The sequence below is a fragment of the Peromyscus californicus genome, unplaced genomic scaffold, assembly GCF_007827085.1.
Source record: "Peromyscus californicus insignis strain IS unplaced genomic scaffold, ASM782708v3 Scaffold_4__1_contigs__length_199733344, whole genome shotgun sequence".
Lineage (NCBI taxonomy): Eukaryota > Metazoa > Chordata > Mammalia > Rodentia > Cricetidae > Peromyscus > Peromyscus californicus.
This window is the reverse complement of record NW_026294562.1, coordinates 61,722,969-61,750,935: the sequence shown is the minus strand read 5'-3', so window position 1 is coordinate 61,750,935 and position 27,967 is coordinate 61,722,969. Positions and strand designations below refer to the sequence as shown.

The 27,967-nt window shown below is 53.0% G+C and overlaps 1 protein-coding gene across 1 annotated transcript in view; it reads right to left on the bottom strand.

Annotated features, from left to right (window-relative positions):
• Positions 1-27,408, bottom strand: part of Muc6 (mucin 6, oligomeric mucus/gel-forming) — a 30,790-nt gene extending 3,382 nt beyond the window's left edge. Inside the window, exons 1-31 of the mRNA XM_052760118.1 lie at positions 25,817-27,408; positions 22,520-22,573; positions 22,115-22,355; positions 21,919-22,045; positions 21,524-21,614; positions 21,329-21,438; positions 20,956-21,163; positions 20,708-20,830; positions 20,247-20,367; positions 20,005-20,143; positions 19,640-19,925; positions 19,407-19,544; positions 18,986-19,147; positions 18,802-18,896; positions 18,582-18,714; positions 18,094-18,343; positions 17,955-18,007; positions 17,744-17,853; positions 17,154-17,305; positions 16,824-16,965; positions 16,631-16,741; positions 15,898-16,083; positions 15,557-15,796; positions 14,720-14,876; positions 14,347-14,490; positions 13,436-13,498; positions 12,785-12,820; positions 12,204-12,380; positions 11,213-11,639; positions 10,667-10,766; positions 79-170 (exon numbers count right to left, since the gene is read on the bottom strand). Of these exons, the coding sequence (XP_052616078.1) occupies positions 79-170; positions 10,667-10,766; positions 11,213-11,639; positions 12,204-12,380; positions 12,785-12,820; positions 13,436-13,498; positions 14,347-14,490; positions 14,720-14,876; positions 15,557-15,796; positions 15,898-16,083; positions 16,631-16,741; positions 16,824-16,965; positions 17,154-17,305; positions 17,744-17,853; positions 17,955-18,007; positions 18,094-18,343; positions 18,582-18,714; positions 18,802-18,896; positions 18,986-19,147; positions 19,407-19,544; positions 19,640-19,925; positions 20,005-20,143; positions 20,247-20,367; positions 20,708-20,830; positions 20,956-21,163; positions 21,329-21,438; positions 21,524-21,614; positions 21,919-22,045; positions 22,115-22,355; positions 22,520-22,573; positions 25,817-25,877 (4,529 nt within the window). The 5' untranslated portion in view covers positions 25,878-27,408. The remainder of the gene's footprint in view (positions 1-78; positions 171-10,666; positions 10,767-11,212; positions 11,640-12,203; positions 12,381-12,784; positions 12,821-13,435; positions 13,499-14,346; positions 14,491-14,719; positions 14,877-15,556; positions 15,797-15,897; positions 16,084-16,630; positions 16,742-16,823; positions 16,966-17,153; positions 17,306-17,743; positions 17,854-17,954; positions 18,008-18,093; positions 18,344-18,581; positions 18,715-18,801; positions 18,897-18,985; positions 19,148-19,406; positions 19,545-19,639; positions 19,926-20,004; positions 20,144-20,246; positions 20,368-20,707; positions 20,831-20,955; positions 21,164-21,328; positions 21,439-21,523; positions 21,615-21,918; positions 22,046-22,114; positions 22,356-22,519; positions 22,574-25,816) is intronic.
• Positions 27,409-27,967: the final 559 nt, after the last annotated feature.

Sequence of the window (27,967 nt, the reverse complement as noted above, 5' to 3'; positions counted from 1 at the left end):
GGTGAAGAATTCTGTGGAGTAAACAGTTGGAACCTAAGCAGCCTAGGGAACAAGGACCCAGCCAATGGCACCACTTACCAGGATCGATGGGTGGAGAGGAGACGGAGGAGTCTGGATTGGAGAGTGACACTGGGGTGGACGGTGAGGAACTTCCAGTGGGAGTGGCAGGACTGCTCAGGAACACAGATGTAGGCAGTGGGCTGGTACCAGGCCTAGTGGTGTGGTTGGTGTCTGGGGAACTTGGGAAGACTGTCATGCCCATGGTTGAAGACAGTAGCCCTGATGTAGAGGCTTGGGTAGTAAGGGAGGTAAACTGGGAGGTGGTGGACTTTGAGGAGAATGAAGAAAAGGTGGGCATATGAGATGTAGTCTTGGAAGTGGATAGAAGGCCACTGCTGGAGGTTGGCCGACTAGATGGGGTGGGAGTCATGTGGATGGTGGGGAGAGCAGAGGAAGGAATGGATGAGGTGACAAGGGGGGAAACAGAGGAATTAACAGGAGTAGAGGCAGCAGTTGGAGACACAAAGGCAGAAACAGATGAAGGATGAGATGATGTGGGTTTAGTGAGCAGTGCGGAATGGGACACTGAGCTGGGAGTAGAAGTATACTGTAGAGTAGAACCTGCAGAACTTGAAGTAGGTGTGAGAGGGAATGTCATGGAAGAAGATGGGAAAGATGTTGAAGAATGAAAAGATGTAGTGGTACCAGAGTGGGGCAGGAAAGAGGTGGATGATGTTACAGATGGGGAATGTGGGACATTAGTGAGAGAAACCAAAGTGGATGGAAAACTTGTTGGGACAGAAGAGGCAGTTGGTAGGGATGGGAAGGAAGGGGAAACAGAGCTGTGGGGCAATGAGGATGGACTCAATTCCGAGGGAGAAGTTTTTGCTGTTGTGAATGAAGAGTAAACTTGGGTAATGGCAGTTGTAGTGGAAGTGATAGATGGTGCTGTTTTGAGGGAACTTGTACCCCTCATTGGGGTAGTTAGAAGAATGGTGCTCAATGGTATAGATGTGGAAGCTGATGATGCTGTGTATTCAAGAGTTTGGGTGGTAGGTATCACAGGAGTTCGTGTTACAGGAGAGGTTGAAAAACCTGAAAGTGGTGTGGACAAAGAGGGCTGAGCAGCTGATGGTGTTGGATAGGTGATGGTGGTGTGCATGGAAGTTCCTAAAGGGAAACCAGTGTTACTTGCTGTGCTAGAGACAGAAAGAGTAGGAGGAGAGTATGTAGTGTGTGGAGTATGGGGACTACTAGATGTGCTAGAGGAGGTATAGACAGGCACAGTATCAGTTACACTCATGGTGGATTTAGCTGATATGCTTGTAGCTGAAACTGATGGGGATGGATGGACAGGCATGGAAGAAGTTTCTGAAATGTGGGAAGGAGAGGTCCTGTCTGTAGAGAATGAGCTTTGAGCTTGTGTGGTGGCACTGGTTGTATAAATGACCGGAACTGATGTTTGTGGAGGGCTTGTGCCTTCCATTGTGGTAGGGAGAACAGTCCGTGGTGTCATGGAAGTGGAGGCTGATGATAATGTGTGTTGACTGGTTTGGATGCTAGTTCTCATTGAATTTGATGTCACAGAGGAGGTTGAAAATAATGGCAGTGGTGTGGATGAGGTCTGAGGAGCTGATGGGGTTGGTAAGTTGGAGGTGCTGTGCATAGATGTTTCTGAGGGGGGACGTGTGGTGTGCACTGAGCTGGAGACAGGAACAGTGGTTGAAGGGTGTGTGGTGTGTGGACCGTGAGGACTGCTGGGTGTCCCTGAGGTGGTGTGGACCACAGGAGTACCAGTTACACCCATGGTGGAAATAGTTGATAAGGTTGTTGCAGGAAATGGTTTGGATGGATGGGCAGTCATGGAAGAAGTTTCTGAAATGTGGGAAGGAGAGGTCCTGTCTGTAGAGAATGAGCTTTGAGCTTGTGTGGTGGCACTGGTTGTATAAATGACCGGAACTGATGTTTGTGGAGGGCTTGTGCCTTCCATTGTGGTAGGAAGAATGGTCTCTGGTATCATGGAAGTGGAGGCTGATGATAATGTGTGTTGACTGGTTTGGGTGCTAGTTCTCATTGAATTTGATGTCACAGAGGAGGTTGAAAATAATGGCAGTGGTGTGGATGAGGTCTGAGGAGCTGATGGGGTTGGTAAGTTGGAGGTGCTGTGCATGGATGTTTCTGAGGGGGGACCTGTGGTGTGCACTGAGCTGGAGACAGCAACAGTGGTTAAAGGCTGTGTGGTGTGTGGACGGTGAGGACTGCTGGGTGTCCCTGAGGTGGTGTGGACCACAGGAGTACCAGTTACACCCATGGTGGAAATAGTTGATAAGGTTGTTGCAGGAAGTGGTGTGGATGGGTGGGCAGTCATGGAAGAAGTTTCTGAAATGTGGGAAGGAGAGGTCCTGTCTGTAGAGAATGAGCTTTGAGCTTGTGTGGTGGCACTGGTTGTATAAATGACCGGAACTGATGTTTGTGGAGGGCTTGTGCCTTCCATTGTGGTAGGAAGAACGGTCTCTGGTATCATGGAAGTGGAGGCTGATGATAATGTGTGTTGACTGGTTTGGGTGCTAGTTCTCATTGAATTTGATGTCACAGAGGAGGTTGAAAATAATGGCAGTGGTGTGGATGAGGTCTGAGGAGCTGATGGGGTTGGTAAGTTGGAGGTGCTGTGCATGGATGTTTCTGAGGGGGGACGTGTGGTGTGCACTGAGCTGGAGACAGCAACAGTGGTTGAAGGTTGTGTGGTGTGTGGACCGTGAGGACTGCTGGGTGTCCCTGAGGTGGTGTGGACCACAGGAGTACCAGTTACACCCATGGTGGAAATAGTTGATAAGGTTGTTGCAGGAAGTGGTGTGGATGGGTGGGCAGTCATGGAAGAAGTTTCTGAAATGTGGGAAGGAGAGGTCCTTTCTGTAGAGAATGAGCTTTGAGCTTGTGTGGTGGCACTGGTTGTATAAATGACCGGAACTGATGTTTGTGGAGGGCTTGTGCCTTCCATTGTGGTAGGGAGAACAGTCCCTGGTGTCATGGAAGTGGAGGCTGATGATAATGTGTGTTGACTGGTTTGGGTGCTAGTTCTCATTGAATTTGATGTCACAGAGGAGGTTGAAAATAATGGCAGTGGTGTGGATGAGGTCTGAGGAGCTGATGGGGTTGGTAAGTTGGAGGTGCTGTGCATGGATGTTTCTGAGGGGGGACGTGTGGTGTGCACTGAGCTGGAGACAGCAACAGTGGTGGAAGGTTGTGTGGTGTGTGGACCGTGAGGACTACTGGGTGTACCTGAGGTGGTGGTGTGGACCACAGGAGTACCAGTTACACCCATGGTGGAAATAGTTGATAAGGTTGTTGCAGGAAATGGTGTGGATAGATGGGGAGTCATGGAAGAAGTTTCTGAAATGTGGGAAGGAGAGGTCCTGTCTGTAGAGAATGAGCTTTGAGCTTGTGTGGTGGCACTGGTTGTATAAATGACCGGAACTGATGTTTGTGGAGGGCTTGTGCCTTCCATTGTGGTAGGGAGAACAGTCCCTGGTGTCATGGAAGTGGAGGCTGATGATAATGTGTGTTGACTGGTTTGGGTGCTAGTTCTCATTGAATTTGATGTCACAGAGGAGGTTGAAAATAATGGCAGTGGTGTGGATGAGGTCTGAGGAGCTGATGGGGTTGGTAAGTTGGAGGTGCTGTGCATGGATGTTTCTGAGGGGGGACCTGTGGTGTGCACTGAGCTGGAGACAGCAACAGTGGTTAAAGGCTGTGTGGTGTGTGGACGGTGAGGACTGCTGGGTGTCCCTGAGGTGGTGTGGACCACAGGAGTACCAGTTATACCCATGGTGGAAATAGTTGATAAGGTTGTTGCAGGAAGTGGTGTGGATGGGTGGGCAGTCATGGAAGAAGTTTCTGAAATGTGGGAAGGAGAGGTCCTGTCTGTAGAGAATGAGCTTTGAGCTTGTGTGGTGGCACTGGTTGTATAAATGACCCGAACTGATGTTTGTGGAGGGCTTGTGCCTTCCATTGTGGTAGGAAGAACGGTCTCTGGTATCATGGAAGTGGAGGCTGATGATAATGTGTGTTGACTGGTTTGGGTGCTAGTTCTCATTGAATTTGATGTCACAGAGGAGGTTGAAAATAATGGCAGTGGTGTGGATGCGGTCTGAGGAGCTGATGGGGTTGGTAAGTTGGAGGTGCTGTGCATGGATGTTTCTGAGGGGGGACCTGTGGTGTGCACTGAGCTGGAGACAGCAACAGTGGTTGAAGGTTGTGTGGTGTGTGGACGGTGAGGACTGCTGGGTGTCCCTGAGGTGGTGTGGACCACAGGAGTACCAGTTACACCCATGGTGGAAATAGTTGATAAGGTTGTTGCAGGAAGTGGTGTGGATGGGTGGACAGTCATGGAAGAAGTTTCTGAAATGTGGGAAGGAGAGGTCCTGTCTGTAGAGAATGAGCTTTGAGCTTGTGTGGTGGCACTGGTTGTATAAATGACCGGAACTGATGTTTGTGGAGGGCTTGTGCCTTCCATTGTGGTAGGGAGAACAGTCCCTGGTGTCATGGAAGTGGAGGCTGATGATAATGTGTGTTGACTGGTTTGGGTGCTAGTTCTCATTGAATTTGATGTCACAGAGGAGGTTGAAAATAATGGCAGTGGTGTGGATGAGGTCTGAGGAGCTGATGGGGTTGGTAAGTTGGAGGTGCTGTGCATGGATGTTTCTGAGGGGGGACGTGTGGTGTGCACTGAGCTGGAGACAGCAACAGTGGTTGAAGGTTGTGTGGTGTGTGGACCGTGAGGACTGCTGGGTGTCCCTGAGGTGGTGTGGACCACAGGAGTACCAGTTACACCCATGGTGGAAATAGTTGATAAGGTTGTTGCAGGAAGTGGTGTGGATGGGTGGGCAGTCATGGAAGAAGTTTCTGAAATGTGGGAAGGAGAGGTCCTTTCTGTAGAGAATGAGCTTTGAGCTTGTGTGGTGGCACTGGTTGTATAAATGACCGGAACTGATGTTTGTGGAGGGCTTGTGCCTTCCGTTGTGGTAGGGAGAACAGTCCCTGGTGTCATGGAAGTGGAGGCTGATGATAATGTGTGTTGACTGGTTTGGGTGCTAGTTCTCATTGAATTTGATGTCACAGAGGAGGTTGAAAATAATGGCAGTGGTGTGGATGAGGTCTGAGGAGCTGATGGGGTTGGTAAGTTGGAGGTGCTGTGCATGGATGTTTCTGAGGGGGGACGTGTGGTGTGCACTGAGCTGGAGACAGCAACAGTGGTGGAAGGTTGTGTGGTGTGTGGACCGTGAGGACTACTGGGTGTACCTGAGGTGGTGGTGTGGACCACAGGAGTACCAGTTACACCATGGTGGAAATAGTTGATAAGGTTGTTGCAGGAAATGGTGTGGATAGATGGGGAGTCATGGAAGAAGTTTCTGAAATGTGGGAAGGAGAGGTCCTGTCTGTAGAGAATGAGCTTTGAGCTTGTGTGGTGGCACTGGTTGTATAAATGACCGGAACTGATGTTTGTGGAGGGCTTGTGCCTTCCATTGTGGTAGGGAGAACAGTCCCTGGTGTCATGGAAGTGGAGGCTGATGATAATGTGTGTTGACTGGTTTGGGTGCTAGTTCTCATTGAATTTGATGTCACAGAGGAGGTTGAAAATAATGGCAGTGGTGTGGATGAGGTCTGAGGAGCTGATGGGGTTGGTAAGTTGGAGGTGCTGTGCATGGATGTTTCTGAGGGGGGACCTGTGGTGTGCACTGAGCTGGAGACAGCAACAGTGGTTAAAGGCTGTGTGGTGTGTGGACGGTGAGGACTGCTGGGTGTCCCTGAGGTGGTGTGGACCACAGGAGTACCAGTTACACCCATGGTGGAAATAGTTGATAAGGTTGTTGCAGGAAGTGGTGTGGATGGGTGGGCAGTCATGGAAGAAGTTTCTGAAATGTGGGAAGGAGAGGTCCTGTCTGTAGAGAATGAGCTTTGAGCTTGTGTGGTGGCACTGGTTGTATAAATGACCCGAACTGATGTTTGTGGAGGGCTTGTGCCTTCCATTGTGGTAGGAAGAACGGTCTCTGGTATCATGGAAGTGGAGGCTGATGATAATGTGTGTTGACTGGTTTGGGTGCTAGTTCTCATTGAATTTGATGTCACAGAGGAGGTTGAAAATAATGGCAGTGGTGTGGATGCGGTCTGAGGAGCTGATGGGGTTGGTAAGTTGGAGGTGCTGTGCATGGATGTTTCTGAGGGGGGACCTGTGGTGTGCACTGAGCTGGAGACAGCAACAGTGGTTGAAGGTTGTGTGGTGTGTGGACGGTGAGGACTGCTGGGTGTCCCTGAGGTGGTGTGGACCACAGGAGTACCAGTTACACCCATGGTGGAAATAGTTGATAAGGTTGTTGCAGGAAGTGGTGTGGATGGGTGGACAGTCATGGAAGAAGTTTCTGAAATGTGGGAAGGAGAGGTCCTGTCTGTAGAGAATGAGCTTTGAGCTTGTGTGGTGGCACTGGTTGTATAAATGACCGGAACTGATGTTTGTGGAGGGCTTGTGCCTTCCATTGTGGTAGGGAGAACAGTCCCTGGTGTCATGGAAGTGGAGGCTGATGATAATGTGTGTTGACTGGTTTGGGTGCTAGTTCTCATTGAATTTGATGTCACAGAGGAGGTTGAAAATAATGGCAGTGGTGTGGATGAGGTCTGAGGAGCTGATGGGGTTGGTAAGTTGGAGGTGCTGTGCATGGATGTTTCTGAGGGGGGACGTGTGGTGTGCACTGAGCTGGAGACAGCAACAGTGGTTGAAGGTTGTGTGGTGTGTGGACCGTGAGGACTGCTGGGTGTCCCTGAGGTGGTGTGGACCACAGGAGTACCAGTTACACCCATGGTGGAAATAGTTGATAAGGTTGTTGCAGGAAGTGGTGTGGATGGGTGGGCAGTCATGGAAGAAGTTTCTGAAATGTGGGAAGGAGAGGTCCTTTCTGTAGAGAATGAGCTTTGAGCTTGTGTGGTGGCACTGGTTGTATAAATGACCGGAACTGATGTTTGTGGAGGGCTTGTGCCTTCCATTGTGGTAGGGAGAACAGTCCCTGGTGTCATGGAAGTGGAGGCTGATGATAATGTGTGTTGACTGGTTTGGGTGCTAGTTCTCATTGAATTTGATGTCACAGAGGAGGTTGAAAATAATGGCAGTGGTGTGGATGAGGTCTGAGGAGCTGATGGGGTTGGTAAGTTGGAGGTGCTGTGCATGGATGTTTCTGAGGGGGGACGTGTGGTGTGCACTGAGCTGGAGACAGCAACAGTGGTGGAAGGTTGTGTGGTGTGTGGACCGTGAGGACTACTGGGTGTACCTGAGGTGGTGGTGTGGACCACAGGAGTACCAGTTACACCCATGGTGGAAATAGTTGATAAGGTTGTTGCAGGAAATGGTGTGGATAGATGGGGAGTCATGGAAGAAGTTTCTGAAATGTGGGAAGGAGAGGTCCTGTCTGTAGAGAATGAGCTTTGAGCTTGTGTGGTGGCACTGGTTGTATAAATGACCGGAACTGATGTTTGTGGAGGGCTTGTGCCTTCCATTGTGGTAGGGAGAACAGTCCCTGGTGTCATGGAAGTGGAGGCTGATGATAATGTGTGTTGACTGGTTTGGGTGCTAGTTCTCATTGAATTTGATGTCACAGAGGAGGTTGAAAATAATGGCAGTGGTGTGGATGAGGTCTGAGGAGCTGATGGGGTTGGTAAGTTGGAGGTGCTGTGCATGGATGTTTCTGAGGGGGGACCTGTGGTGTGCACTGAGCTGGAGACAGCAACAGTGGTTAAAGGCTGTGTGGTGTGTGGACGGTGAGAACTGCTGGGTGTCCCTGAGGTGGTGTGGACCACAGGAGTACCAGTTACACCCATGGTGGAAATAGTTGATAAGGTTGTTGCAGGAAATGGTGTGGATGGGTGGGCAGTCATGGAAGAAGTTTCTGAAATGTGGGAAGGAGAGGTCCTGTCTGTAGAGAATGAGCTTTGAGCTTGTGTGGTGGCACTGGTTGTATAAATGACCGGAACTGATGTTTGTGGAGGGCTTGTGCCTTCCATTGTGGTAGGAAGAACGGTCTCTGGTATCATGGAAGTGGAGGCTGATGATAATGTGTGTTGACTGGTTTGGGTGCTAGTTCTCATTGAATTTGATGTCACAGAGGAGGTTGAAAATAATGGCAGTGGTGTGGATGAGGTCTGAGGAGCTGATGGGGTTGGTAAGTTGGAGGTGCTGTGCATGGATGTTTCTGAGGGGGGACGTGTGGTGTGCACTGAACTGGAGACAGCAACAGTGGTTGAAGGTTGTGTGGTGTGTGGACCGTGAGGACTGCTGGGTGTCCCTGAGGTGGTGTGGACCACAGGAGTACCAGTTACACCCATGGTGGAAATAGTTGATAAGGTTGTTGCAGGAAGTGGTGTGGATGGGTGGGCAGTCATGGAAGAAGTTTCTGAAATGTGGGAAGGAGAGGTCCTGTCTGTAGAGAATGAGCTTTGAGCTTGTGTGGTGGCACTGGTTGTATAAATGACCGGAACTGATGTTTGTGGAGGGCTTGTGCCTTCCATTGTGGTAGGGAGAACAGTCCCTGGTGTCATGGAAGTGGAGGCTGATGATAATGTGTGTTGACTGGTTTGGGTGCTAGTTCTCATTGAATTTGATGTCACAGAGGAGGTTGAAAATAATGGCAGTGGTGTGGATGAGGTCTGAGGAGCTGATGGGGTTGGTAAGTTGGAGGTGCTGTGCATGGATGTTTCTGAGGGGGGACCTGTGGTGTGCACTGAGCTGGAGACAGCAACAGTGGTTAAAGGCTGTGTGGTGTGTGGACGGTGAGGACTGCTGGGTGTCCCTGAGGTGGTGTGGACCACAGGAGTACCAGGTACACCCATGGTGGAAATAGTTGATAAGGTTGTTGCAGGAAGTGGTGTGGATGGGTGGGCAGTCATGGAAGAAGTTTCTGAAATGTGGGAAGGAGAGGTCCTGTCTGTAGAGAATGAGCTTTGAGCTTGTGTGGTGGCACTGGTTGTATAAATGACCGGAACTGATGTTTGTGGAGGGCTTGTGCCTTCCATTGTGGTAGGGAGAACAGTCCCTGGTGTCATGGAAGTGGAGGCTGATGATAATGTGTGTTGACTGGTTTGGGTGCTAGTTCTCATTGAATTTGATGTCACAGAGGAGGTTGAAAATAATGGCAGTGGTGTGGATGAAGTCTGAGGAGCTGATGGGGTTGGTAAGTTGGAGGTGCTGTGCATGGATGTTTCTGAGGGGGGACGTGTGCTGTGCACTGAGCTGGAGACAGCAACAGTGGTTAAAGGTTGTGTGGTGTGTGGACTGTGAGGACTGCTGGGTGTACCTGAGGTGGTGTGGACCACAGGAGTACCAGTTACACCCATGGTGGACATAGTTGATAAGGTTTTTGCAGGAAGTGATGTGGATGGGTGGGCAGTCATGGAAGAAGTTTCTGAAATGTGGGAAGGAGAGGTCCTGTCTGTAGAGAATGAGCTTTGAGCTTGTGTGGTGGTACTGGTTGTGTACATAACCTCTGTTGGTGTATGTGGGGTCCCTGTCGCCTCTGTTGTGGTTTGTAGAATGGTGCTCTTCGGTCTGGTCGTGGAAGTCGATGATGCTGTGTGTTGGCTGCTAGGGGTGCTATGCTTTTCAGAGGTCGTCACAGTGGAGGTTGGTAGTGATGTCAGTGTTGTCTTCAGAGAGGACTGAGGAGCTGATGGTGTTGGGAAGGTGATGGTGGTCTGCTTGGAAATTTCCGAGTGCCTTGTGGTGTGTGTTGTGGTTGAGATAACAGCTGTGGGTTGAGCGTTCGTGGTCTGTGTCTTATGGGGACTGCTGTGTGTGACTGAGGAGGTATTGATTGTTATGGTACCAGTTATACTCGTCGTCGTGGGCTTAATTGAACTGTCTGTCGGTGGAACTGATATGGACTGATGGGCCGTCATGGAAGTAGGGTGAGAAAGGACAGAAGTGTAGCTTCTGGTTGTGGAGAATGAACTTTGAGTTTGAGAAGTGGCGCTGATTTTGGAAGTGCTAAGAGGTGCTGTAAGTGTGGGCCTTGTTCCCTCCATTGTGGTCTTTGGAAGAATGGTGCTGAATATCTTGGGGGTGGAAGCAGTTGAAACTGTTTCTGTGCTTGTGGGAGTCCTAATTATCTGTGAAGTTGGTTTTACAGAGGAGGTTGAAAATACTGGCAGTGTTGTGGCCAAAGAAGTCTGAGGACCTGATTGTGTATGGAAGGTAATTGTGGTCTGCACAGAAGTTTCTAAGGGGGGGCCAGTGGTGTGTGTTGAGCTAGAGACAGGAACAGTGGGTGGAGGTTGTGTGGTATGCGGAGTAGGAGGTCTGCTAGTTGTTCCTGAGGTGGTGTGCACCACAGTGGTACCAGTTCCTCCCATGGTAGACCTGTTGGATATTGTAGTGAGGGGAAGTGATGTGGGCTGATGCTGAGTTGTATTGGAAGGGTGTGTTAAGGAAGCTGAGGTGGTTTGTGTGGAGAATGAATTTGAGGTTAGGGTTGTGTAGGTGCCTGGGGCTAATGTTTGTGTTATTTCTGTTTCCTCTACTGTGGTGGTTTGAAACATGGTGGTGGATGGGTTTATTATGGAAGGTGATGGTAGTATATGTGAAGTAGTTGGGGTCATGAGAGTCTGAGATGTTGGTGTCACTTCTGACGTAGTAAGTGTTGGGTTTACAGAGGCTAATGAGCTTTGAGTCCTTGGAAAAGTGGTTGTTGTCTGGATAGATGTTTCCGAGGGAGCAGTTGTGGAGTATTCTGTAGTGTGGAAAGAAATGGTTGGTTGAGAGTGGGTGCTCCATGTCATGTGTGTTGACTTAGTTTGAGATACTGTGTTTGGGGTCCAAGTATTTGTATTAGGTGTTGGTGGGCTATTGCTTTGTCCTGTCCGATGTGTGGTCAGGGTAGTCTTTCCTGAGAGAGGTAGTTCTGTGGTCTCAGTTGCATGGCTTGTTGTGGCTGGACGGTGACTTTCCTGTTGGGCTGATGTCACTGTGGATCATGGCAGTGAATAATGTTCAGTTTATGCTCATAGTCCTTTACATATGCTGTGCTGTGTCCCTGGCCTGGCTTTTCTGTTTTCTAACCATGCTCTATTACCTGTGAGTAGTTTTCCTAGCTTATGAGGCTCTTGGCTTTCTTTGGTGAACTTTACTGCTGTTCTAGCTCCCCTCCTTTACATGTATCGTGATGTACCCCTTTACATCATTCCTGCTTGTCCTGTGTGGCCTGAGGCGTGACTGGTTGTCATGCTGTATCCCTTTCTCCCTGCCACTTGTCTGCCCCATTGGCTCCCCTCTCCCTCACCCCCTGAGCAATACAGACTCTCTTGTTGAGTTGGATATGCTATACTGAGAGTCAGAGTTGAACATTTGGCTCGGGTGCCCTGGCTTCCCAGGGGCCTTGACTCACCTTGGCTGGTGGACATCTCAGGCATTACTGAGGTTGGTGGTGTCACTGTGGTACTCTCTGTGAACTGAGCTGTGGTCTTTGTGGATGAGCTGGGGGAAGATGCTGTGGGCTTGGTTGTGGCCTGTGTCACTGGGAGCCTTGTGGGTGTTGACCTCGGTATGGATGTAGGAGGCAAAGGTGATGTCAGTGGTGCAGTAGCCTCAGTGGTTTGAGGGTATTCTGTAGAGGAAAGTCATGGCATTACCTCTTTCCCACTTGCTTTTCCCAGATGTGTGTTTAAGTCCCCTGCTCTTAATCCTGCCTTCAGGATGCTTATCTTATTGTTATCTCTTTATAGTTTGATGAACACCAGTCTTGTCTCTTTCCTAGCCTGCAAGTCCACCTAGCTGGTGTGGACTCACCTCAAGGGCAGTAACCACACAGGCTCTCATGGGCCACTGATCATCCCTCTGCCCACATTTCTGCTCTTAGGGCTGATGTTCCTTTCTCCTTGGTGTCCCCAGCAGCATCTGGGATTGCTGCTGTATGTGAGTGGGGCAGGCTTCAGGATGGAGGCCTAGAGGATCCCATGTATATTCTAGTGGAAGTTTCAGACAGCTTTAAGTGGCCACACTGAGTGATCAGCTAGCTTGAGTTGTAAGCTAGGTTTTCAGAAAAATCTCCACCCTGCCTTTCATGCCCAGGGAATTCTGTGCTGAGACACTGCCTTCAGGCATATCTCAGTGGGAAGACAGTGAGAGCCCCCTCCCTACCCTAGGACTCTACTGCATCCCTCCTTTTTACCTGAGGAGACTGTGGATTTCTTGGGGGTGGTCCAGTCTGTTACTTCCTCAGTGGAGGATGGGGTTGAAGGTGCTGGGGTTGGAAGACCTGGCAAGTAGGAGGGGCCCACAGGTGTAGCTGCAGAGCTGGAACTATAGAACTCAGTGCTGGTGGGAGTTGCCGTGGTGGGCTGTGAACCTGTGTGGGGCATAGGTGCTCTCGTGGATGGGCAGGATCTGGCTTTGGTGCCTCTTTGGGAAGAGACTGATCTGCTGGCTGAAGGGCTAGGCCAAAGGTACAGGGTGGCTCATGGACCTATGAAGGCAGCATGGAATCCTGATAGACTTACCTGTGGAGGCCTTGCTTCCTGCTCAGTCAAAGATCAAGTGAGTCAAGTGGCCCCGGCCAATGGCTGGCCAGGAGCTAAGCTTTGTATGCTGTTTCCCTTCTGACCTGGGACTGCAAGATACATTACCCACCCTCCCAGGACCTGGCAGACACAGAGACTGGGCTGGTGGGATGGGGAGGGCTGTCCACTGGAGCTAAGGTGAGCCCTAGTCTGGAAGCCTTCATCCTGTGGTACCAAGTGGGTGAGCAATCACCTGTGGTGGCTGGCGGTAGTGTGGTAGTGGGTGGTGCTGCAAGAGAAGGGGGTCATCAGGAAGTGCTGCTTGACTGTCTCATTGCTCCTCTGACTGTCCCTCTCCCTCCCTTCCTTGTCAGCCTGGCAGGGAGAGTAGGGGACCAGCCAGGGTGCCATGGCAGGGTAGTGTAAAGCTGGGTTCATAGGAAAATCCCCATTGTGTACCCAAGTTTCCTCGCTGGCTTGGGGCGCCCTGCCCTAACATTGTGGCTAAGCAATGGCTGGAATGGGGTATAGAGCAGAGGCCAAGGGGACCAGTACTGCATTTTTTTTTTTTTTTTTGGTTTTTCAAGACAGGGTTTCTCTGTGTAGCTTTGCGCCTTTCCTGGAACTCACTTGGTAGACCAGGCTGGCCTCGAACTCACAGAGATCCGCCTGGCTCTGCCTCCCGAGTGCTGGGATTAAAGGCGTGCGCCACCACCGCCCGGCTTTTTTTTTTTTTTTTTTTTTTTTTTTTTTTGCTGTGTACTATGACACTGTTCGAGCCTGTGTGTCAGTATCCTGAAGGAAAGCATCTAGGAAGGAGTTACGGGGGCTGGACAGGCTTGATGCATATTTTACCCACACAAGGGCTGTACTCTCTGGTGGCAGGAACATCTGCTAGACTTACCGCAGGGTACACAGGTCCCTTCTTTGTGGTCGAAGTACTCATTGTGGGAGCAGTTGTAGCATCCTGGGGCAGAAAAGGGTCAAGCTCAGCGCTCCTTTTCACACCCACCAGCCCCACTTGTCTGCCCCACTACTGTTCTGTGTTCCCTTCTCAGCTCTCCTGCCCCCACCTCTTCCTCTCCCTTCACACCAGCTTCTGGAGTCACCTGCTGGGCTCCCGAGCTCTGCCCTGTGTGTCCTTGCTCTGGCTCTTGGCGTCTGTGTCTGAACTGCCTTTTTATGTCTTTGATTTTGAGACATCTCACTGTTTGGCTCTAGCTGACCCGGAACTCACTGTGTAACCCAGAATAGCTTTGCACCTACAGGGATCCGCCTGCCTCTGCCTCCTGAGTGTTGGGACTAAAGGCGTGCGCCACCATGACTGGCCTAATTGCTCTTTTTTGATGTGGAGACTACTGTCTCTGTCCCAGCTCCTGCCCCTCTGATCTTCGACTCTGTGAGAGACTCTAGAGCAGCAGCAGCCACCCAGCTGTGCTGTTCCTGTGGCATCTGTCTTAACTTCCACTGTGGTAGGTGTGTCAGCTGACAGGTTTTTAAGTCCTTAGTTGGCTTTTTAAGGCTCTTTCCCAGGCCAGAGAGAAGGGCTAGTTTGTGTGAGGCCAGGTCCTCAGTCAAGAACAAGGCCTGGAATTCAGGACACGTTTGCTGAGTGTGTGAGTGAGTGGATGTGTGAGTGGATGAATGTGTGCTGAGTAATGTGTTGGTGAATGAATACATGAGAGTGAATCTGTGTGTGAACAAATGAATGCATTATGAATAGATGTGTACATGAAAGAATGAGTGAGTGGACCTATAAATCAATGAATGAACAAAAGCCCACGTGCATGGCATGTGCATCCCTGTGCTTGATACCTTCAATGTTTGTGTCCGGGAAGCTCCCCAAGCTGCCAGGGCAGAGACAGGGCTGGTAGTGCCACGTGCAGTTGGCCTCTTGAGCATACTGGTATTCCTTCTCACCCACCAGTGTGTGGATGTTGTAGAAGTCACAGTAGACAGCTGAGAAGAAGAATGTGCATCAGCTGTCATCGAGGTCAAAGTGCCAGAATGAAGGGCTGGGTTCTGTTTGAGGCTGTCTCCTCTTGATGGGTCTGGGAAGGGAGAGCCTGGGGAATAGCTGGTGACCCCGGGCTGCTCTGCAGGGATACAGCCTGGTGCCTGCCTGGAGAGAGGCTTCTGGGGTATGCCCCTGGGTGGAGCAGGTTTGGGCATGGGGTGAGACACTCACGGCAGAAGTCTGGGGCCCTCCAGTCCACACACACGCCCTTGTCCAGACAGGCCTTGGCATAGGCAGCCACTGCATCGCACAGACACTCGCAGTCTCCGCCCATGTCGCAACCACAGGTATCACGCACACAGGCCTCATAGTAGGGCAGGTGGTATACCTGTGGAGTGGAGGGTCTCATGTTGGCATTTGGCTTGCAGTGGTGGCAAGGTGGAGTTAGACTTTGCTGCCTTAGGGTATAGATATTGGGGGAATGCCCTGGCACTCTGAGAGCATCTTCTAGCGTAAGCTGCAACTGTCAGTGGCGGCCACCTTCTGGAGGTCAGTGCTGTTGGTGTCAGTGAACCCTGCCCTGGAGTGTCTGTTAGAAACAACTCCTGTTGGGACCAGGGTGTGGCAAGCCAAGGCTGCCTGTCTCTTGCTTGAATACCTGATCCTCTTAGGGTCTCCGCTCCCTTCTTTGGCCCTCCTGAACCCCCCAGCTGGCCCCTGGCTACAGAGGCTTTGCACCGCCTGGGGTAGCTCCCTGTCGTTTTACTGAGGACCACATATTAGGGCTGTACTGAAATTCTTAGCCCTGGCCAGGGCTGGGTTCCTATGACTGAATAGCTCTTCTCTGGGCCATGCATCCCGGAGCAGCTAGCTGTCTGCCTGAGGTGACACTTTGCTCAACTCTCTTGTCTGCTGTGGCCCTCTAGTGGGCAGAGGTCTGGGTACTGCTAACCATCATGTGGATGGCCCTGGCCTCAGGTGATGGGTATTCTCCTCTCCACACCTGATGCCTCCAGCCATGGTAGGAGGACTGTGTCTCATGTCTCCATCTTGGAGGACAGGGCCTACCTTACTGTGGCAGGCGGCAAAGGTTTGGCTGTTGATAATGTTGCATTTGCGCTCAGCCCAGGAGCGCCGGAAGGTATTTAGGCTACAGGGATCCACCACGTAACTCGCATCCCCACACAGTGGATTTTCCTTCCATGAGTTCACAAACTCCAGTTCACTGGATGCCACGTACTTGCTGCGTGTCTCAAAGTCATCCTTCATGTTCCCATTGGAGTTGCCACACAAGCCACAGAGGGCATCCTGTGGGAGCAATTGCTGAGGAGCCATGCAGGCTTCATGGAAGATCCCTCACCCTGAGACCAGCTGGGACCATGGTTCAAAAGCAAGCATGCGGTGAGTACCTGGGTGGCACGGCGGATCTTGATAGAGACACTCATGTGCTTGTTCCACACAAGTGTCAGGTTGAGCCTTCCAGGGATGCCTATGTCCAGGACAAGGTTTAGGGGGCTGGGCTTCACCTGAAGGTGCACCAAGGGTTCTTCCCCGCTGACCGTGTAGTTCCTGTCTGCCATTGTGATGGACAGCCCCTGTGTGGGGAGGGCTGTCACCACTTGGTCTCTTTTCCTGCCCACCCCAGTGCCCTGGCTGCCTGTGATTTGAGTGTTTGGAAGGTAGAGGTGTAATCCAGCATAATAAATTTCCATCTTTGTGAGGATTGGGAGTTCAAAGCCAGCCTAAACTGCATGATAAACTTGAGGCTAGCCTAGGCTACATGAGACCCTGTTTCAAAACAATAACAAGAACAGTGAAAGACATGTGTAGGAGTATCTGCTGGGAGCCAGTTCTGGACAGAAGGTTCTAGACACATGGAAACAGATTTCATCTTCCTGAAGAACAACTTTCTTTTTGCCCTTGAAATGCTGTACATCCCTGGGAAACTGGTGGAGACCACGTGGCCACAAGTTCTGAGTGTGTAACAACCCAGTGGGTCACCAATCTCTGGCCACCCTTTCCTGTCATACAGATGAAGAGGGATTGTGGGAGGGCTATGCAGTGAGGGTGGCGGCTGGGAGATCTGGGAGGGAACTGATCAAAATCCAGCCCTCCCCCACCCTGTGGGACCCAGCCACTTACACCCAGGGAGATCTTGATGGCTCGGGAGCAGGTGACCCCTGATTTCCCACAGATGACGTTCTCTGTCAGGACCTTGAAGGTAGGCTGTGAGCTGTTGGCACCACAGTCGTCCTGCAGGAAAGGGTGTTGAGGAGAAGCCCCCGTGGCCCCCACCCTGGCTCCTTGCAGCCTTGGCACTGGGCACAGTGGTTACCGTGGCCAGAGTGTACTCGCAGTTGCCGTCAAACACAAAGCGCTGTCCATCGAAAGTCACGACGTGGCCTTCACCGTAGAGGACACAGGTGGATGGGCACTGTGCACTGAGCTGGCAGGTCCACTTCCCCTGGGAGCAAGTGCTGGGGAGAGAGAAGGGGAGGACTGTAAGAGGCAGTTCTTCCACACAAGGAGGTGGGTGGAGACCTGGGCTGTGACCTTAGGATACCCTACCTCTGGAAGCCCCACCTTGGGGCAACTTACTTTTGAGAGTCCTTGCCTGCCCAGATGGCCCTCAGGGTCTGGGTGTTCGGGCTAAGGCATGACCTACCAATTCTTACAGTCAGTATGGAGCTCAGAGCCACCAGGATAGGACACCCCTGCAAAGTCACATGGGCATTCCTCTGCAGGCACACACTGCCCGTCGCTGTTCTCATAGAGCCCCTTGGGACAGATACAGCCAGGTTCGCATTTGGTGGGTACCTGGTGGGGAGACAGGCTTCTTAGCTTCTCGGCACTCTGCTACCGCAGCTCCAGCTTCGAGACTCCCCATGTTTTCCCTTTGGTCTAGCCTTCCCTAGGGTCTGTGGCAGCTGAGGTTTGCTTCTAGAGAAGCCACCCTTCCAGTAATGTTTCAGGGGTGTGTGTGTGTGTGTGTGTGTGTGTGTATCAGAATGGGCTGCCACATGCACAGGGACAGGTGGCCATAGTTCCCAAGCTGGGAGCCAGTCCATGTCCTCACAGAATTGTGTAGACAAGTACCCTGTGCTCCAGCTACCCAACTGCCAGTCAGCTCCTGACTCAATACCAGCACTAGCTATTGAGACAGAGACATGGCTAGAGGGACATTGCGGATGCAGCATGTCCCTGCCCTGCACTGGGCTCCTGTCGATGTGTGGAAACCCTCCTCACACTGCTTACACAGTCAATGCCTGTGGCCAGCATCTGGCACGTGGGGGCACATGCAGCCCCAAACTTGTCTTCTGACGACTGACTGCAGGACTGCAAGGTCTTGGGTTCTGGGCAGGATGCTGCAGGGAGGAGGAAGACAGGTCAGGTGGACTGAGGGATGCCAAGTGGTATAGGGGCCTGCCGAACAGGGTCTCCTGGCTAGCTCCTGGTATACACTTACCCAAAAACATCTCAGCCTGCCGTGGGCAGCTCAGGCGGCCATTGATGCAGTAGCTGTAAGAGAGGGGCAAGGGCACATGAGCTCCCAGGTGTGCAGGGCCCCTCCCTCACCAGGCATTGCCCAGCCCTGCCCTCCATACCATATGACCCCGTTGATCATGGTTGACTGATCAGCCTGGACGAACTTGTAGCTGTCCAGCAGACAGGGGCACTGGGCCTTGTGCACACATTCTGCCTTGTGGTTCAGGTAGGTGCCCTCAGGACAGTTGCAGCCATCCACTGGCACAGCACTTGCATGACACTCTGTCTCACGATCCGACAGAGACAGGCAGGTGCGGTCACAGGCCTTGCTATCGTAGCTGAATGTGCGGTTGCCAGTGCAAGGCACAGCTGTGGGGGGATTAGGGGTCAGGTTCTCAGGACAGAAAGCTGTGTGGGGAAAGGGTCTGGGGCTTGGGGGTGTGATGACTAGCAGGCAGAGAAATGGCTGAGCAGAGTTAGTTAAGGCCCTGGAATTCCTCAAAATGACCACAGGGGCTCTGTTGGGTTTCAGGCTCCCATTCTTCCTATGTCCACAGCCCTGCCCCTTCTGACTCCTCCACAGCCCCTCACCACAGCCAGCACTCACTGCAATTGTCCACGCTGCTTCTCCAGTCCAAGAGCAGGATGCCTCGGGCGGAGCAGGCATGGGCGTAGGCCCCCAGTGCAGAACAGATGTGAGGGAAGGTCTCCTCGTAGTTGCAGGCCTGGTACACACACCTCTGTGGGGAGGGCAGGACCCAGGTGTCTAGGACTGCATCTGCTGCTACCACTTCCCCTTACCCCCTCCTCAATACCATCGGACCCACCTTGTAGAAGGGCTGGGGGTTCACCGCAGTGTGGCACTTCTCAAACACACTGCCCTTCCTCAGCAGCATGGAGCAGTGGGTCTCTGCGCACACCTCTGGGGACAATAGGTGCAGTTGTGGGTGTCCTGTTCCCTCCCCATCCCTACAGGCTTAGGTGGCTGAGGGTGGGGTGTAGGGGACTCACTGTTGAGCTGGCTCATGGAGCAGGGGTCAGTCTCACGCTCTAGGGCAGCTGGACAGTTCCCTGCGCGCCAGGAGTCCACGAACAGTGAGGCAGTGCCTTCATCAATGCCCATGCTGGTTGTGAAATCATCCGTTGTGTCGCCATTGAAATTGCCACAGAGCCCTGAAGGGGCCGGGATGTGAGAGCAACTGAGTGAGTCCTGGCCCTCCGTATACCCTAAAGTTCTCCGTATACCCTAAAGCTCTCTTCTCTCCAGCTATGCCCCTCTGATTAATCATCACTGTCCTCATGAGGCTGGGGCTATGGGTTCCCTGGATATAGAGAGCCAGTATAAGGCACCCCTGGGTCCCCTCTGCATCTAGCTGCAGCAGAGGAGACAGCCAGGCTGACTCTGGGAGTGACCAGCAGGACAGTGGCTCACCTCTGGTCTGGCCTTTGAACTGGGGCCCAACTGTGATGTACGCCTGGAAGACGGGCTGCAGCTGGACCACAAGTTCCAGTCCAAAGGTGGTAACCATCTGGAGGTGGGTAGATGTCTGCCTGAAGATGGTGATGTTGTCTGCAAGAATTCAGGCCTAAGCAGGCTGTCCTTGCTGCCACGCCACAAAGGCACAGCAACACAAAATTCTCAGTGCCAACCCCAGAAGGACTCACGTGTCTTGTATGGCAGCAACTTGGTATCCCCATTGTTAGTGACCACTTCATCCTCTGAGATGACAATTTTGTCCTGGAGGGACAGAGGAGTATGAGCAGGGAGTAAGAGGAGCAGGAGCCAGTTGCTGGGTCTGCAGCGATTGTCCACAGCGTGTGCTTGATTCAGGGCAGATAGCCTTACCTTCTTGGACAGGTAGATGATAGACACTAGGGAGGTCTCTGAGTGTGAGTAACCTGACTTGTCATACACAGCCATGAGGGTGCCTTCGTTGGGAAGCAGTGGGCTCTGGGGAGGTGAGTGAGTGGGAGTGAGTGGGGAGGTGAGTGGACAGACTTCCCTTCCCCCAGCCCTAGGCTCCTCCTACCTGGAGAAGAGTGTAGGTGCAGGTGCCGTGGAAGCGGTAGGGTCTGGCATCGAAGGTGGTGACAAAGGAGCCACCTTCTAGGGAGCAGTGGCCAGGACAAGGCTGCTTCGTGCACGTCCAGCGGCCCATGGTGCACTGGCTGCAGGTGGGCGTTGGGGTAATCCCCAGTGGATTGTGAGGCCCAAGGTAAATGGCACCCATCCTCAGGTTCCATGCCAGCAGAACTTGTTCTCTATACTTACCAGGTTTGGCAGGCTGTCCCTGTGACCTCCCCGGGGCCATAGACCACACCATTGAGCATACAGGGGCACTGGCTGACTGGCACACAGGACTGGTTTTTGGATATATCGTCAAGTAGTGTACCTAAGGGCATGGGCTCAGGTTGGATGGATGTTCCTTAGGCAGCCTATCACTGTGGAGACTCCTCCCCAGCTGGCTGTTCACTCAGTCCCAGGCTGTGCTCTTCCTTCCCTCATCCCTGCCAGCCTCGGCAGTTGCCCTGGATGGCTCAAAGCCCACCTCTCCTTAGTACTCTTAGATCCCTCTTCCCCACTGCTCACTCTACATGGAGCCCTGGGTTGACTGAAAGTTTTGGGGTGGGTAGATAAAGCCTGGATTTGGGACTCAGATAAAGACTGTCTAGGCCAAGCTAGGTCAGTGTGAGTGAGTTGTAGGGAAAGTGGGTACTGGTCTATGTCCTCACCATGGGGGCAGAAGCAGCCGAAGGTGCAGAAGCTGGAGCAGCTGTGCTGTGGGTTGGAGCAAGTCTTGACGCAGACCTCACCACACTCCTGGTACACCTGGTTGCCCGGGCACTGGCTCACGGCTGCAGGCAGCAGGCATAGAGTCTGGTAAGAAGATCCTGCCTGCCTTCCTGAGTTCCTGCTTCATTTTTGCTTGGCTCCTTCCCTAACCGAAGCTGCTTTCCCTTTCGCCCTGCCTAGGACTCACGGCAGAGTCCGGGGGTCCTCCAGTTGCGGACAGGCTGGCCGGCCATGGTACATCGACGGGAGTACTCAGACAGTGTGGCGCAGCTGCAATTCTGCCGGCCTGGCTGGGCACACTCAGCCATGTCTGCCTGGCAGCTCAGCACCAGTGGCTCCTTAGGCACGTCACACCCAGGGGACACCAGGGTCAGTAGCTGGTTGCAGATATGGGCCTGAATAGAGAGCCGCTCAAAGTCATATGGGTGAGGCCACATTTTGTATCATACATACCAGGACTTGGGAGGCTAGAAGTTGGGTAGCATTGGCCCCAGAGACCCTTACATAGCCCCCCTGTGTCAACCACATTCTGGTCTTGGGTTCTGGGCCACCTCACGTACGTATCTGGTCTCCAGGGTGGTAGGGCTGGGGATGGCCTCATGGGCACAGATCTCATTGGGGTCATCTAGCTTCTGGAGTGTGGCATACTTGTGAGGTTCCAGAAGTTTGCCTGGGGGCATAGGACAGAGGTCAGCATGTGGGAACAGACTACAGAGGGACCTGGGGCTTGACCACCCAACCCCAACCTAGCTTACCATCCTCGCTTAGAAATTCGTTGTCTGTCTTCCCGTCGAAGTTCCCACACAGTCCACACAGCTTGCCCATGTACTTCTTCTCTACCAGGACCTGCAGGGTAGCATTGTTGGTCCCTGTGGGAATGCATAGGGGTTCCCTACCCTGGCTGGAGAGCCTTGGACTCTTGCTTCAAGGTTTCAGGTGTTCCCACCTCCCCACCCTTCTCTTTGTGGGTTGTGGGGTTCCTTTCCAGGCTGGATCCTCCTTTTCAAATGGGAAAACTGAGCTGCTATCTAAACTCGGGTCCTCTTGGGTTGCTGGCCAGCAGTCAGTGCTGTCCAGCCAGTCTGGGCTCCTGGGACTCACTCTGAGAAGGGCCCTTCCTGAACGCTGTTTGTCAGCTCATGGCTCTCACCATAAGATGGGCATCTGGACCCCAAATGACAACTAACTCCAGCTCCAGCTGCTTGGCCACCAGCTGCACGCTCTGGCCGTATGGTGTGATCTGGAGGCCATTGCTGGTGTAGGGCAGGCTAACAACCCTGTGGGTAAGACAAGTCAGCAACTGTCCCTTCTGCCCCTGACCCTGGTTACCCTGCCCCATAGCTTACCCGATGTCCCTGACAGAGATGATTGCCTTGTTCACAGTGACCACAGAAGCCCCAAGTTCTATGATGATCCGGGATATGTTCCCATCCCTATCTCTCCGCAACTGGATGCTAAAGGTGGGTGAGGCATCCCCACATGTAGCCGTAAAGACATAGTTGCACATCCCTTTGAAATCGTACTCATGGTGGTCAAAGGTGGAAAAGTGGCCAGTTCCCCATGTAGAGCACCAGCCCTTTTCTGGGGCTGCAAAGAAAATGATACACTCCCAGTCCTGTGTCCAATGACTAGGCAGGGCATATCTGGGATAGCCAGGCCCAGAAGCAGGGACCCTGCAGAGGCCACCATAGCCGCAATCCCACATGACCACCCAGCTCTGGCCCAGGCTCCGCCTTCTGTCTAGGCCTTACAGGATTGCAGGTTATCCTCAGTGTTGGAATCTGTGGCATCTGCAGTCCAGGCACCTGTAAGGCAGGAAGCTATGACTCAGTATCCCCCAGGGCCAGGCACGGAGGTCACATTGCCTTGGATGAGAACTCTTGGCTGGAGCCTGAGCTGTGACTTTCATTGCTGGATGCTTCTTGTGGAAACCCCAAACCACAGTACCCCTAAGGCCTGCATGCTATACATGGGTGTGGTCAAGCAAGCTTGTGTGCATGTGCGTGCGTGCGTGCGTGTGCGTGTGTGTGTGTGTGTGTGTGTGTTGAGGTGTGGCCCCCTCCTTTTTGCCCTCTGGGCCATTGGGCCTCAGGTACTCTGGTGAGTGATGTGATTGCTGTTGGCTCTCACCTGTCTGTGGAGAGTCCTGCTTCCAGGGACCTAGGCTGGCAAAGGAGGTGGTGTCCAGACCTGCATGGGCAGGACCCATGGTTAGTGTTGTGACTGTTATCTCAACTTGTTCCACCCTACTGTCATCCCTGGTGGGTTTGTCCACTTCTACCCGAGACTGCCCAAGTTCACAGCACCCGTTTGCCCATCATTTGTAGCAGTCCCCTGCCCTGGAACAGCACAAGCTTGTCTGCAGTATGCTTAACTGAGTAGGTAGCAGGCTCTAAGGGAGGACACAGGGTGGAGTCCAGTCCAAGCCCCGGCATCTCAGCTCATTTTTCCCCAGCTGTAACACCCTCCTGCTCTCATTACTTCCTGGTTTGTATATTCCATCTTTGGCTTAGCCTGGCTGCAGGAAGCTCCTGCTTGGTGCCTGTCACCATGCCAGGTGCTGCAGGTCCACAGCACAGGGCTTGTTCCCACAAGGTCCCGGGAAGGTGGCACCCACTCATACAGCACACACATGCTGCAGAAGTGACCTGGAGTGATGAGCACATGAAGCAAGGAAGTGTAGACAGCTGCTACTGTGCATTCTGGTATTGGGAGGACAGCCTCTCTAAGGAAGTAAGGAACATTGGGACAGGGCCAAGGGCACTTTCTACTCTGGGGCATGCTGGAGGGACACACTGTCCTGTGGAGGCCAGCAGGGAGTGGAGTAGAGCTAGCAGGACATCCCTGGGGAACAAGTGCCATGTTGGGATAGGCATCGATGCCTGTCTGCCAGGATCACTCCCCATTCACCGCTCACTTGAGCCAAACTGCAGAGCTCAGCAGACGGAGAATCTAAATGCAGGCATAGGCTCTGAGGGGACTGCTCTGCACAGGGCTCATCTCCATGAAACTCTTGGTAAGGATACAAGAGGGTGGGCCTGGGGTGTGCTGAGAGGTGGCAACCTAGGAGAGGACAGAGGGCTGAGACAGATTTTGGCTGTCTCCTCTGCCAGGCCACACCCAGTTGTGTCCCTGATCTGGCTGTCCTGTCTCCCCGTGGGTCTATTCAGTAAACTACCCAGAAGCTGCCTACTCCCCCATCTGGGATCCTGAACTAGGTTTTCTTCCCCTTTTCCTCCTTGGCAGCCTCCAAGACAGCCATAGTGGGCCCTTGGACTGTGGTAATCATTGTCACGGTGACCTCCAGGCAGGGCCAGGCAGCCGCAGATGGCTGTGTGAGGGAGGGTTTCTCTGGGGCTCCCATGGGCTGTAATGTCCTGACCCCTCTGCCAGTGCCTTACCTGACACACTTTCCACCCTGCTGACCAGCTGGACCACATAGTGCATCCTTTGGGATGCAGTTCTCCACCCAAGCTCTCCTGAAGGGTTTGGGGTGGTTGTTTCTAGCTGGGGACCACAGCTGCTCATGTGCACACCCTTCATCAAACAACAGTCCTGTATTGAGGACAGGCACCCTCCTGAACCAAGCATAGCTTCAGGAGGGTCTCACATGGAACAGTGAGGGAGGAAGGGGATGCTTGCTTAACCAGCCAGATCAGCCAAGAATCAACTTCACCATTAGTGGGTGACAGATGTCAAAGACAGATAGCTCTCACATCATCTCAAGAGCTTTGGGCAAGATGCCCTCTCCCTCACTGGCTGCCCTGGTTTTCTTTGAGCTGACCTCTAACTGAAGGCCCTTTTGAAGGAGTTCAGGAGACTGCCACTTCTCCTGGGACCATCTGTACCTTTTGTTAACTGATTCCTCGGCCATGGCCCACGGGGACTCTTGTTCATAGGGTCTTCCTTCAGCTTGTTTGGTGGCCTCACCTGTCCTGGGCTAACCCCACTGCCTCGAGTGTCCCCTCCCCAGCTTCTGCAGCCTCAAGTCCCATCTGGCCTGTCTGACTTCATACTCTCCCACCCCTGCCCTCCCTCTAGGCTGCACAGAGGTGATATTCAAAGACTGCTGTCTGAGCAGCCCCGTCCCTTCAGCCTCCCAACGCGGCAGCTCTCCAGAGTCTCTCCCATCAGGCCCTCCTGTGGCTTATTCCCCTATTCCTGGCTGTGGGCCCATGGACCTGGTTCCTGTTATTCCCCCCACCTCCTCTTCCTGCCAGGAATGCTGGGTAAGAGGCAAGACAGGGTCCCAGGTGTCCTATAGGCATTCTTTTTGGTGTTCAGAGCCACCTTTGGTGTGGACATCTGGCCCTATTTAGTGGGAAGGCTGTTGCTGGAGAGAGGAGCAGGGCAGCCTGTGGGGGGGGGGCATCACATTTTTTCAAGTCCGAGACCCACCTAGGACCTTTACCCCCAGGCTGGGTGTATTTTGAGGGTGGGCTCTATATGGCCTGCCCCCCTAGGGGAGGTGCCTGACAGCTGGTGATTGGCATACAGAGCTGTGGGCTGAGGTGGCACAAGGTGTCTCCCCACATATACAGAAGGGGAAGTTGAGACCTGTTAGTGAATGAGGTCAGGAGTAGTGGAGCCTGGACTCGGCCTAGGAACTTTGGCTTCGGCACCAAAGGAGCAACTCTGTTAGGGTGACACACGCCCCTGCCCCTACATACCTCAGGCTCCTCAAAGACCTCTCAGGGCCAGAGCCAAGGGGGAGAGGGGAAGAGTACCAGGTCTGCCCTGTTGCTAACCATTCTGTTCTGCTGTCACCAAAACTGTTGAGACTCCGCAAGAGGGACCCCCGTCCCCCATTTCAGATGAATGAGCTTGCTCCTTTCCTGGCCCCCATACCCAGCTCACGGGAGGTAATCGGGTTTGAGTCGTTGCTGGGTTCCTTCTGCCTCCTCCTATTCATCAGTGTCCGCACTGCCAGCCCGTCTGAGGCAGAGTCAATGAGGCGAGACGACCTGAGGACTTTCCCATGCACAGGGACCTGTGGAGGGCATTGGGTACTCGGCCCCCTGGGCATAGCCCGGCAGATGCCCACTCACCAGCATTGATTAATGGTCCCCTGAAGAACAGCAACAGCAGCAGCTGCTGACCCCTGAGCATGGTGGCACTCCTGGAGCAGAGAGGCGGCCACCAGCCCTGGTCTTCTACTGCTGGGCGCGTAGGCAGTCCTGCTGCTGCCCCCCTGCGACTCGAGTGTCTAGCTCTCCGAAGCTTATATAGGGGTGGTGTGCCCTTCCCCTGCCGCACCCACTTGCACCCCGTACTCCAGGCCTGTGATTGCCACCGCCTGCCGGGCACAGTGGTGGCCAAACAGGATACGGGGTTCTGCTTTATCAGGACTCAAGACTTCTTTGGAAAATTCTGCAGTGGCTGTGGCCCCATTATCTTTCTACTCCTAGTGGGGGGCATGACACATGTACTCTAGGGGCCCATAAGCACCTCCCGCATCTGGCTGTCCTGGAGGCCGTGGTGGGGCCTGTCAACAGCCCGTCCTAACTGCCAGATCACTGTGGACACCATCAGTCACACACCTGGGTGCCTGGGATGGGGCTGGCCTAGGGGGATATCAGAGAGGCTGGGCCTCCTCCTGATCCTGCCAGGTAATCCAGCTTCCACCCTGGGTCCTGGTACCCCACCAGAGACATTTATTTGCTGAGTCTACTCTATTTATTGTGAGTTTTCCCTCCATGAGAAAGACCACCTGGGGAGGGGTCCTGCTGCCTGTACAGGGGGTTCCCTGGTACTGTTTGCTATGTGCTGTGCTCTTGCCCCGTGGGTGAAGTTACCTTTGCAGCATCTCCATGGGTTGAGTGAGCTGTGGGTACCCTTAGACAGCTGGCCAAACCCACTTGGAAGATGGGCTCCTGGGAATATGAGAGGCAGGGGCCAAAGGTGGGGTGCATGCCAGCCCCGTAAAGGGCTAATGCTAGGGTTAGGACAAAGGTCAGGCTGAGGGCAAGAATCAGGGATAAGGTTGGGGTGAGGAAAGGGTAGGGTCTTCCTTGAGACTGTCTCAAAGCCAGGATATGAGGTGGGATCCAACAAACCATTGAGTCTGTCCAGTCCCACTGGGAACCTGGGGTGAGACACACGGATCTCCTAGGGTGGTGCCGCTTGCACCCCTGAAGGAACTCAGGACCAGCGCCTAGCTGTGTCCATTGCAGGTTTGGTGTTAGCTCAGGCCTGCCTGAGTCTGGGTCCCCAAAAAGAGCCTGTATCTCATAGCCAAGCTAAGCCAAGCCCCATAGCCTGGACCCAGGTTGTCTCCTCTGGTCCCTCATCTCTACACTGGGAGCTCTCAGATTCTGTTCTCACTTGGGTCAGCAAATCCAGCAGATCCTGTGACAAAGCAGGACTGTTTGTTTTCTGTAAATAAATCTCAGCTTTAACAGCATGTTTTGGACTTTGGGTGTGGCACTGTGATACAGTGTGCGTCTAGCGTATTTGAGACCCTAGGTTTGACCTTAGCACCTCCCCCCCAAAAAAGACAACCCCCCACTGAATCATAGAAAGAACATGATCTTTACAGAAACTCTGTGAGTTCAGCCTCAGTGGGTGGAGTGGTCATCTAATGCTGTGTGTGCTTCTGGGTTGCCTATTATTGCTCTTTCTCTTCCTTCCCTCCCTCCCTCCCTCCCTCCCTCCCTCCCTCCCTTCCTTCCTCCTTCCCTCCCTCCTTCCCTCCCTCCCTTCCTTCCTCCTTCCCTCCCTCCCTCCCTCCCTCCCTCCCTCCCTCCCTCCCTCCCTTCCTTCCTTCCTCCTTCCCTCCCTCCCTCCCTTCCCTCCCTCCCTCCCTCCCCTCCCTCCCTCCCTCCCTTCCCTCCCTCCCTTTCTCCCTCCCTCCCTCCCTCCCTTCCTTCCTTCCTCCCTCCCTCCCTCCCTTCCTTCCTTCCTTCCTTCCTTCCTTCCTTCCTTCCTCCTTCCCTCCCTCCCTCCCTCCCTCCCTCCCTTCCTTCCTTCCTCCTCTCATCTTTTTATGTAATAGATTTATTTGTCTTGTGTAGTGTGTGTGTTATGTGTGGCACGAGTTTGAGCACCATAGTGTGTATGTGTTCATCATGTGAATGGAGGTCCCTGCAGGGGCCAGAAGAGGGTTGGAACCTGAGTTACGGGCTGCTATGTGGGTACTGGAAACTAAACCTGGATTCTGAATAAAAATAACAGGTGTTCCTTTCTTTAAAAAAAGGTTT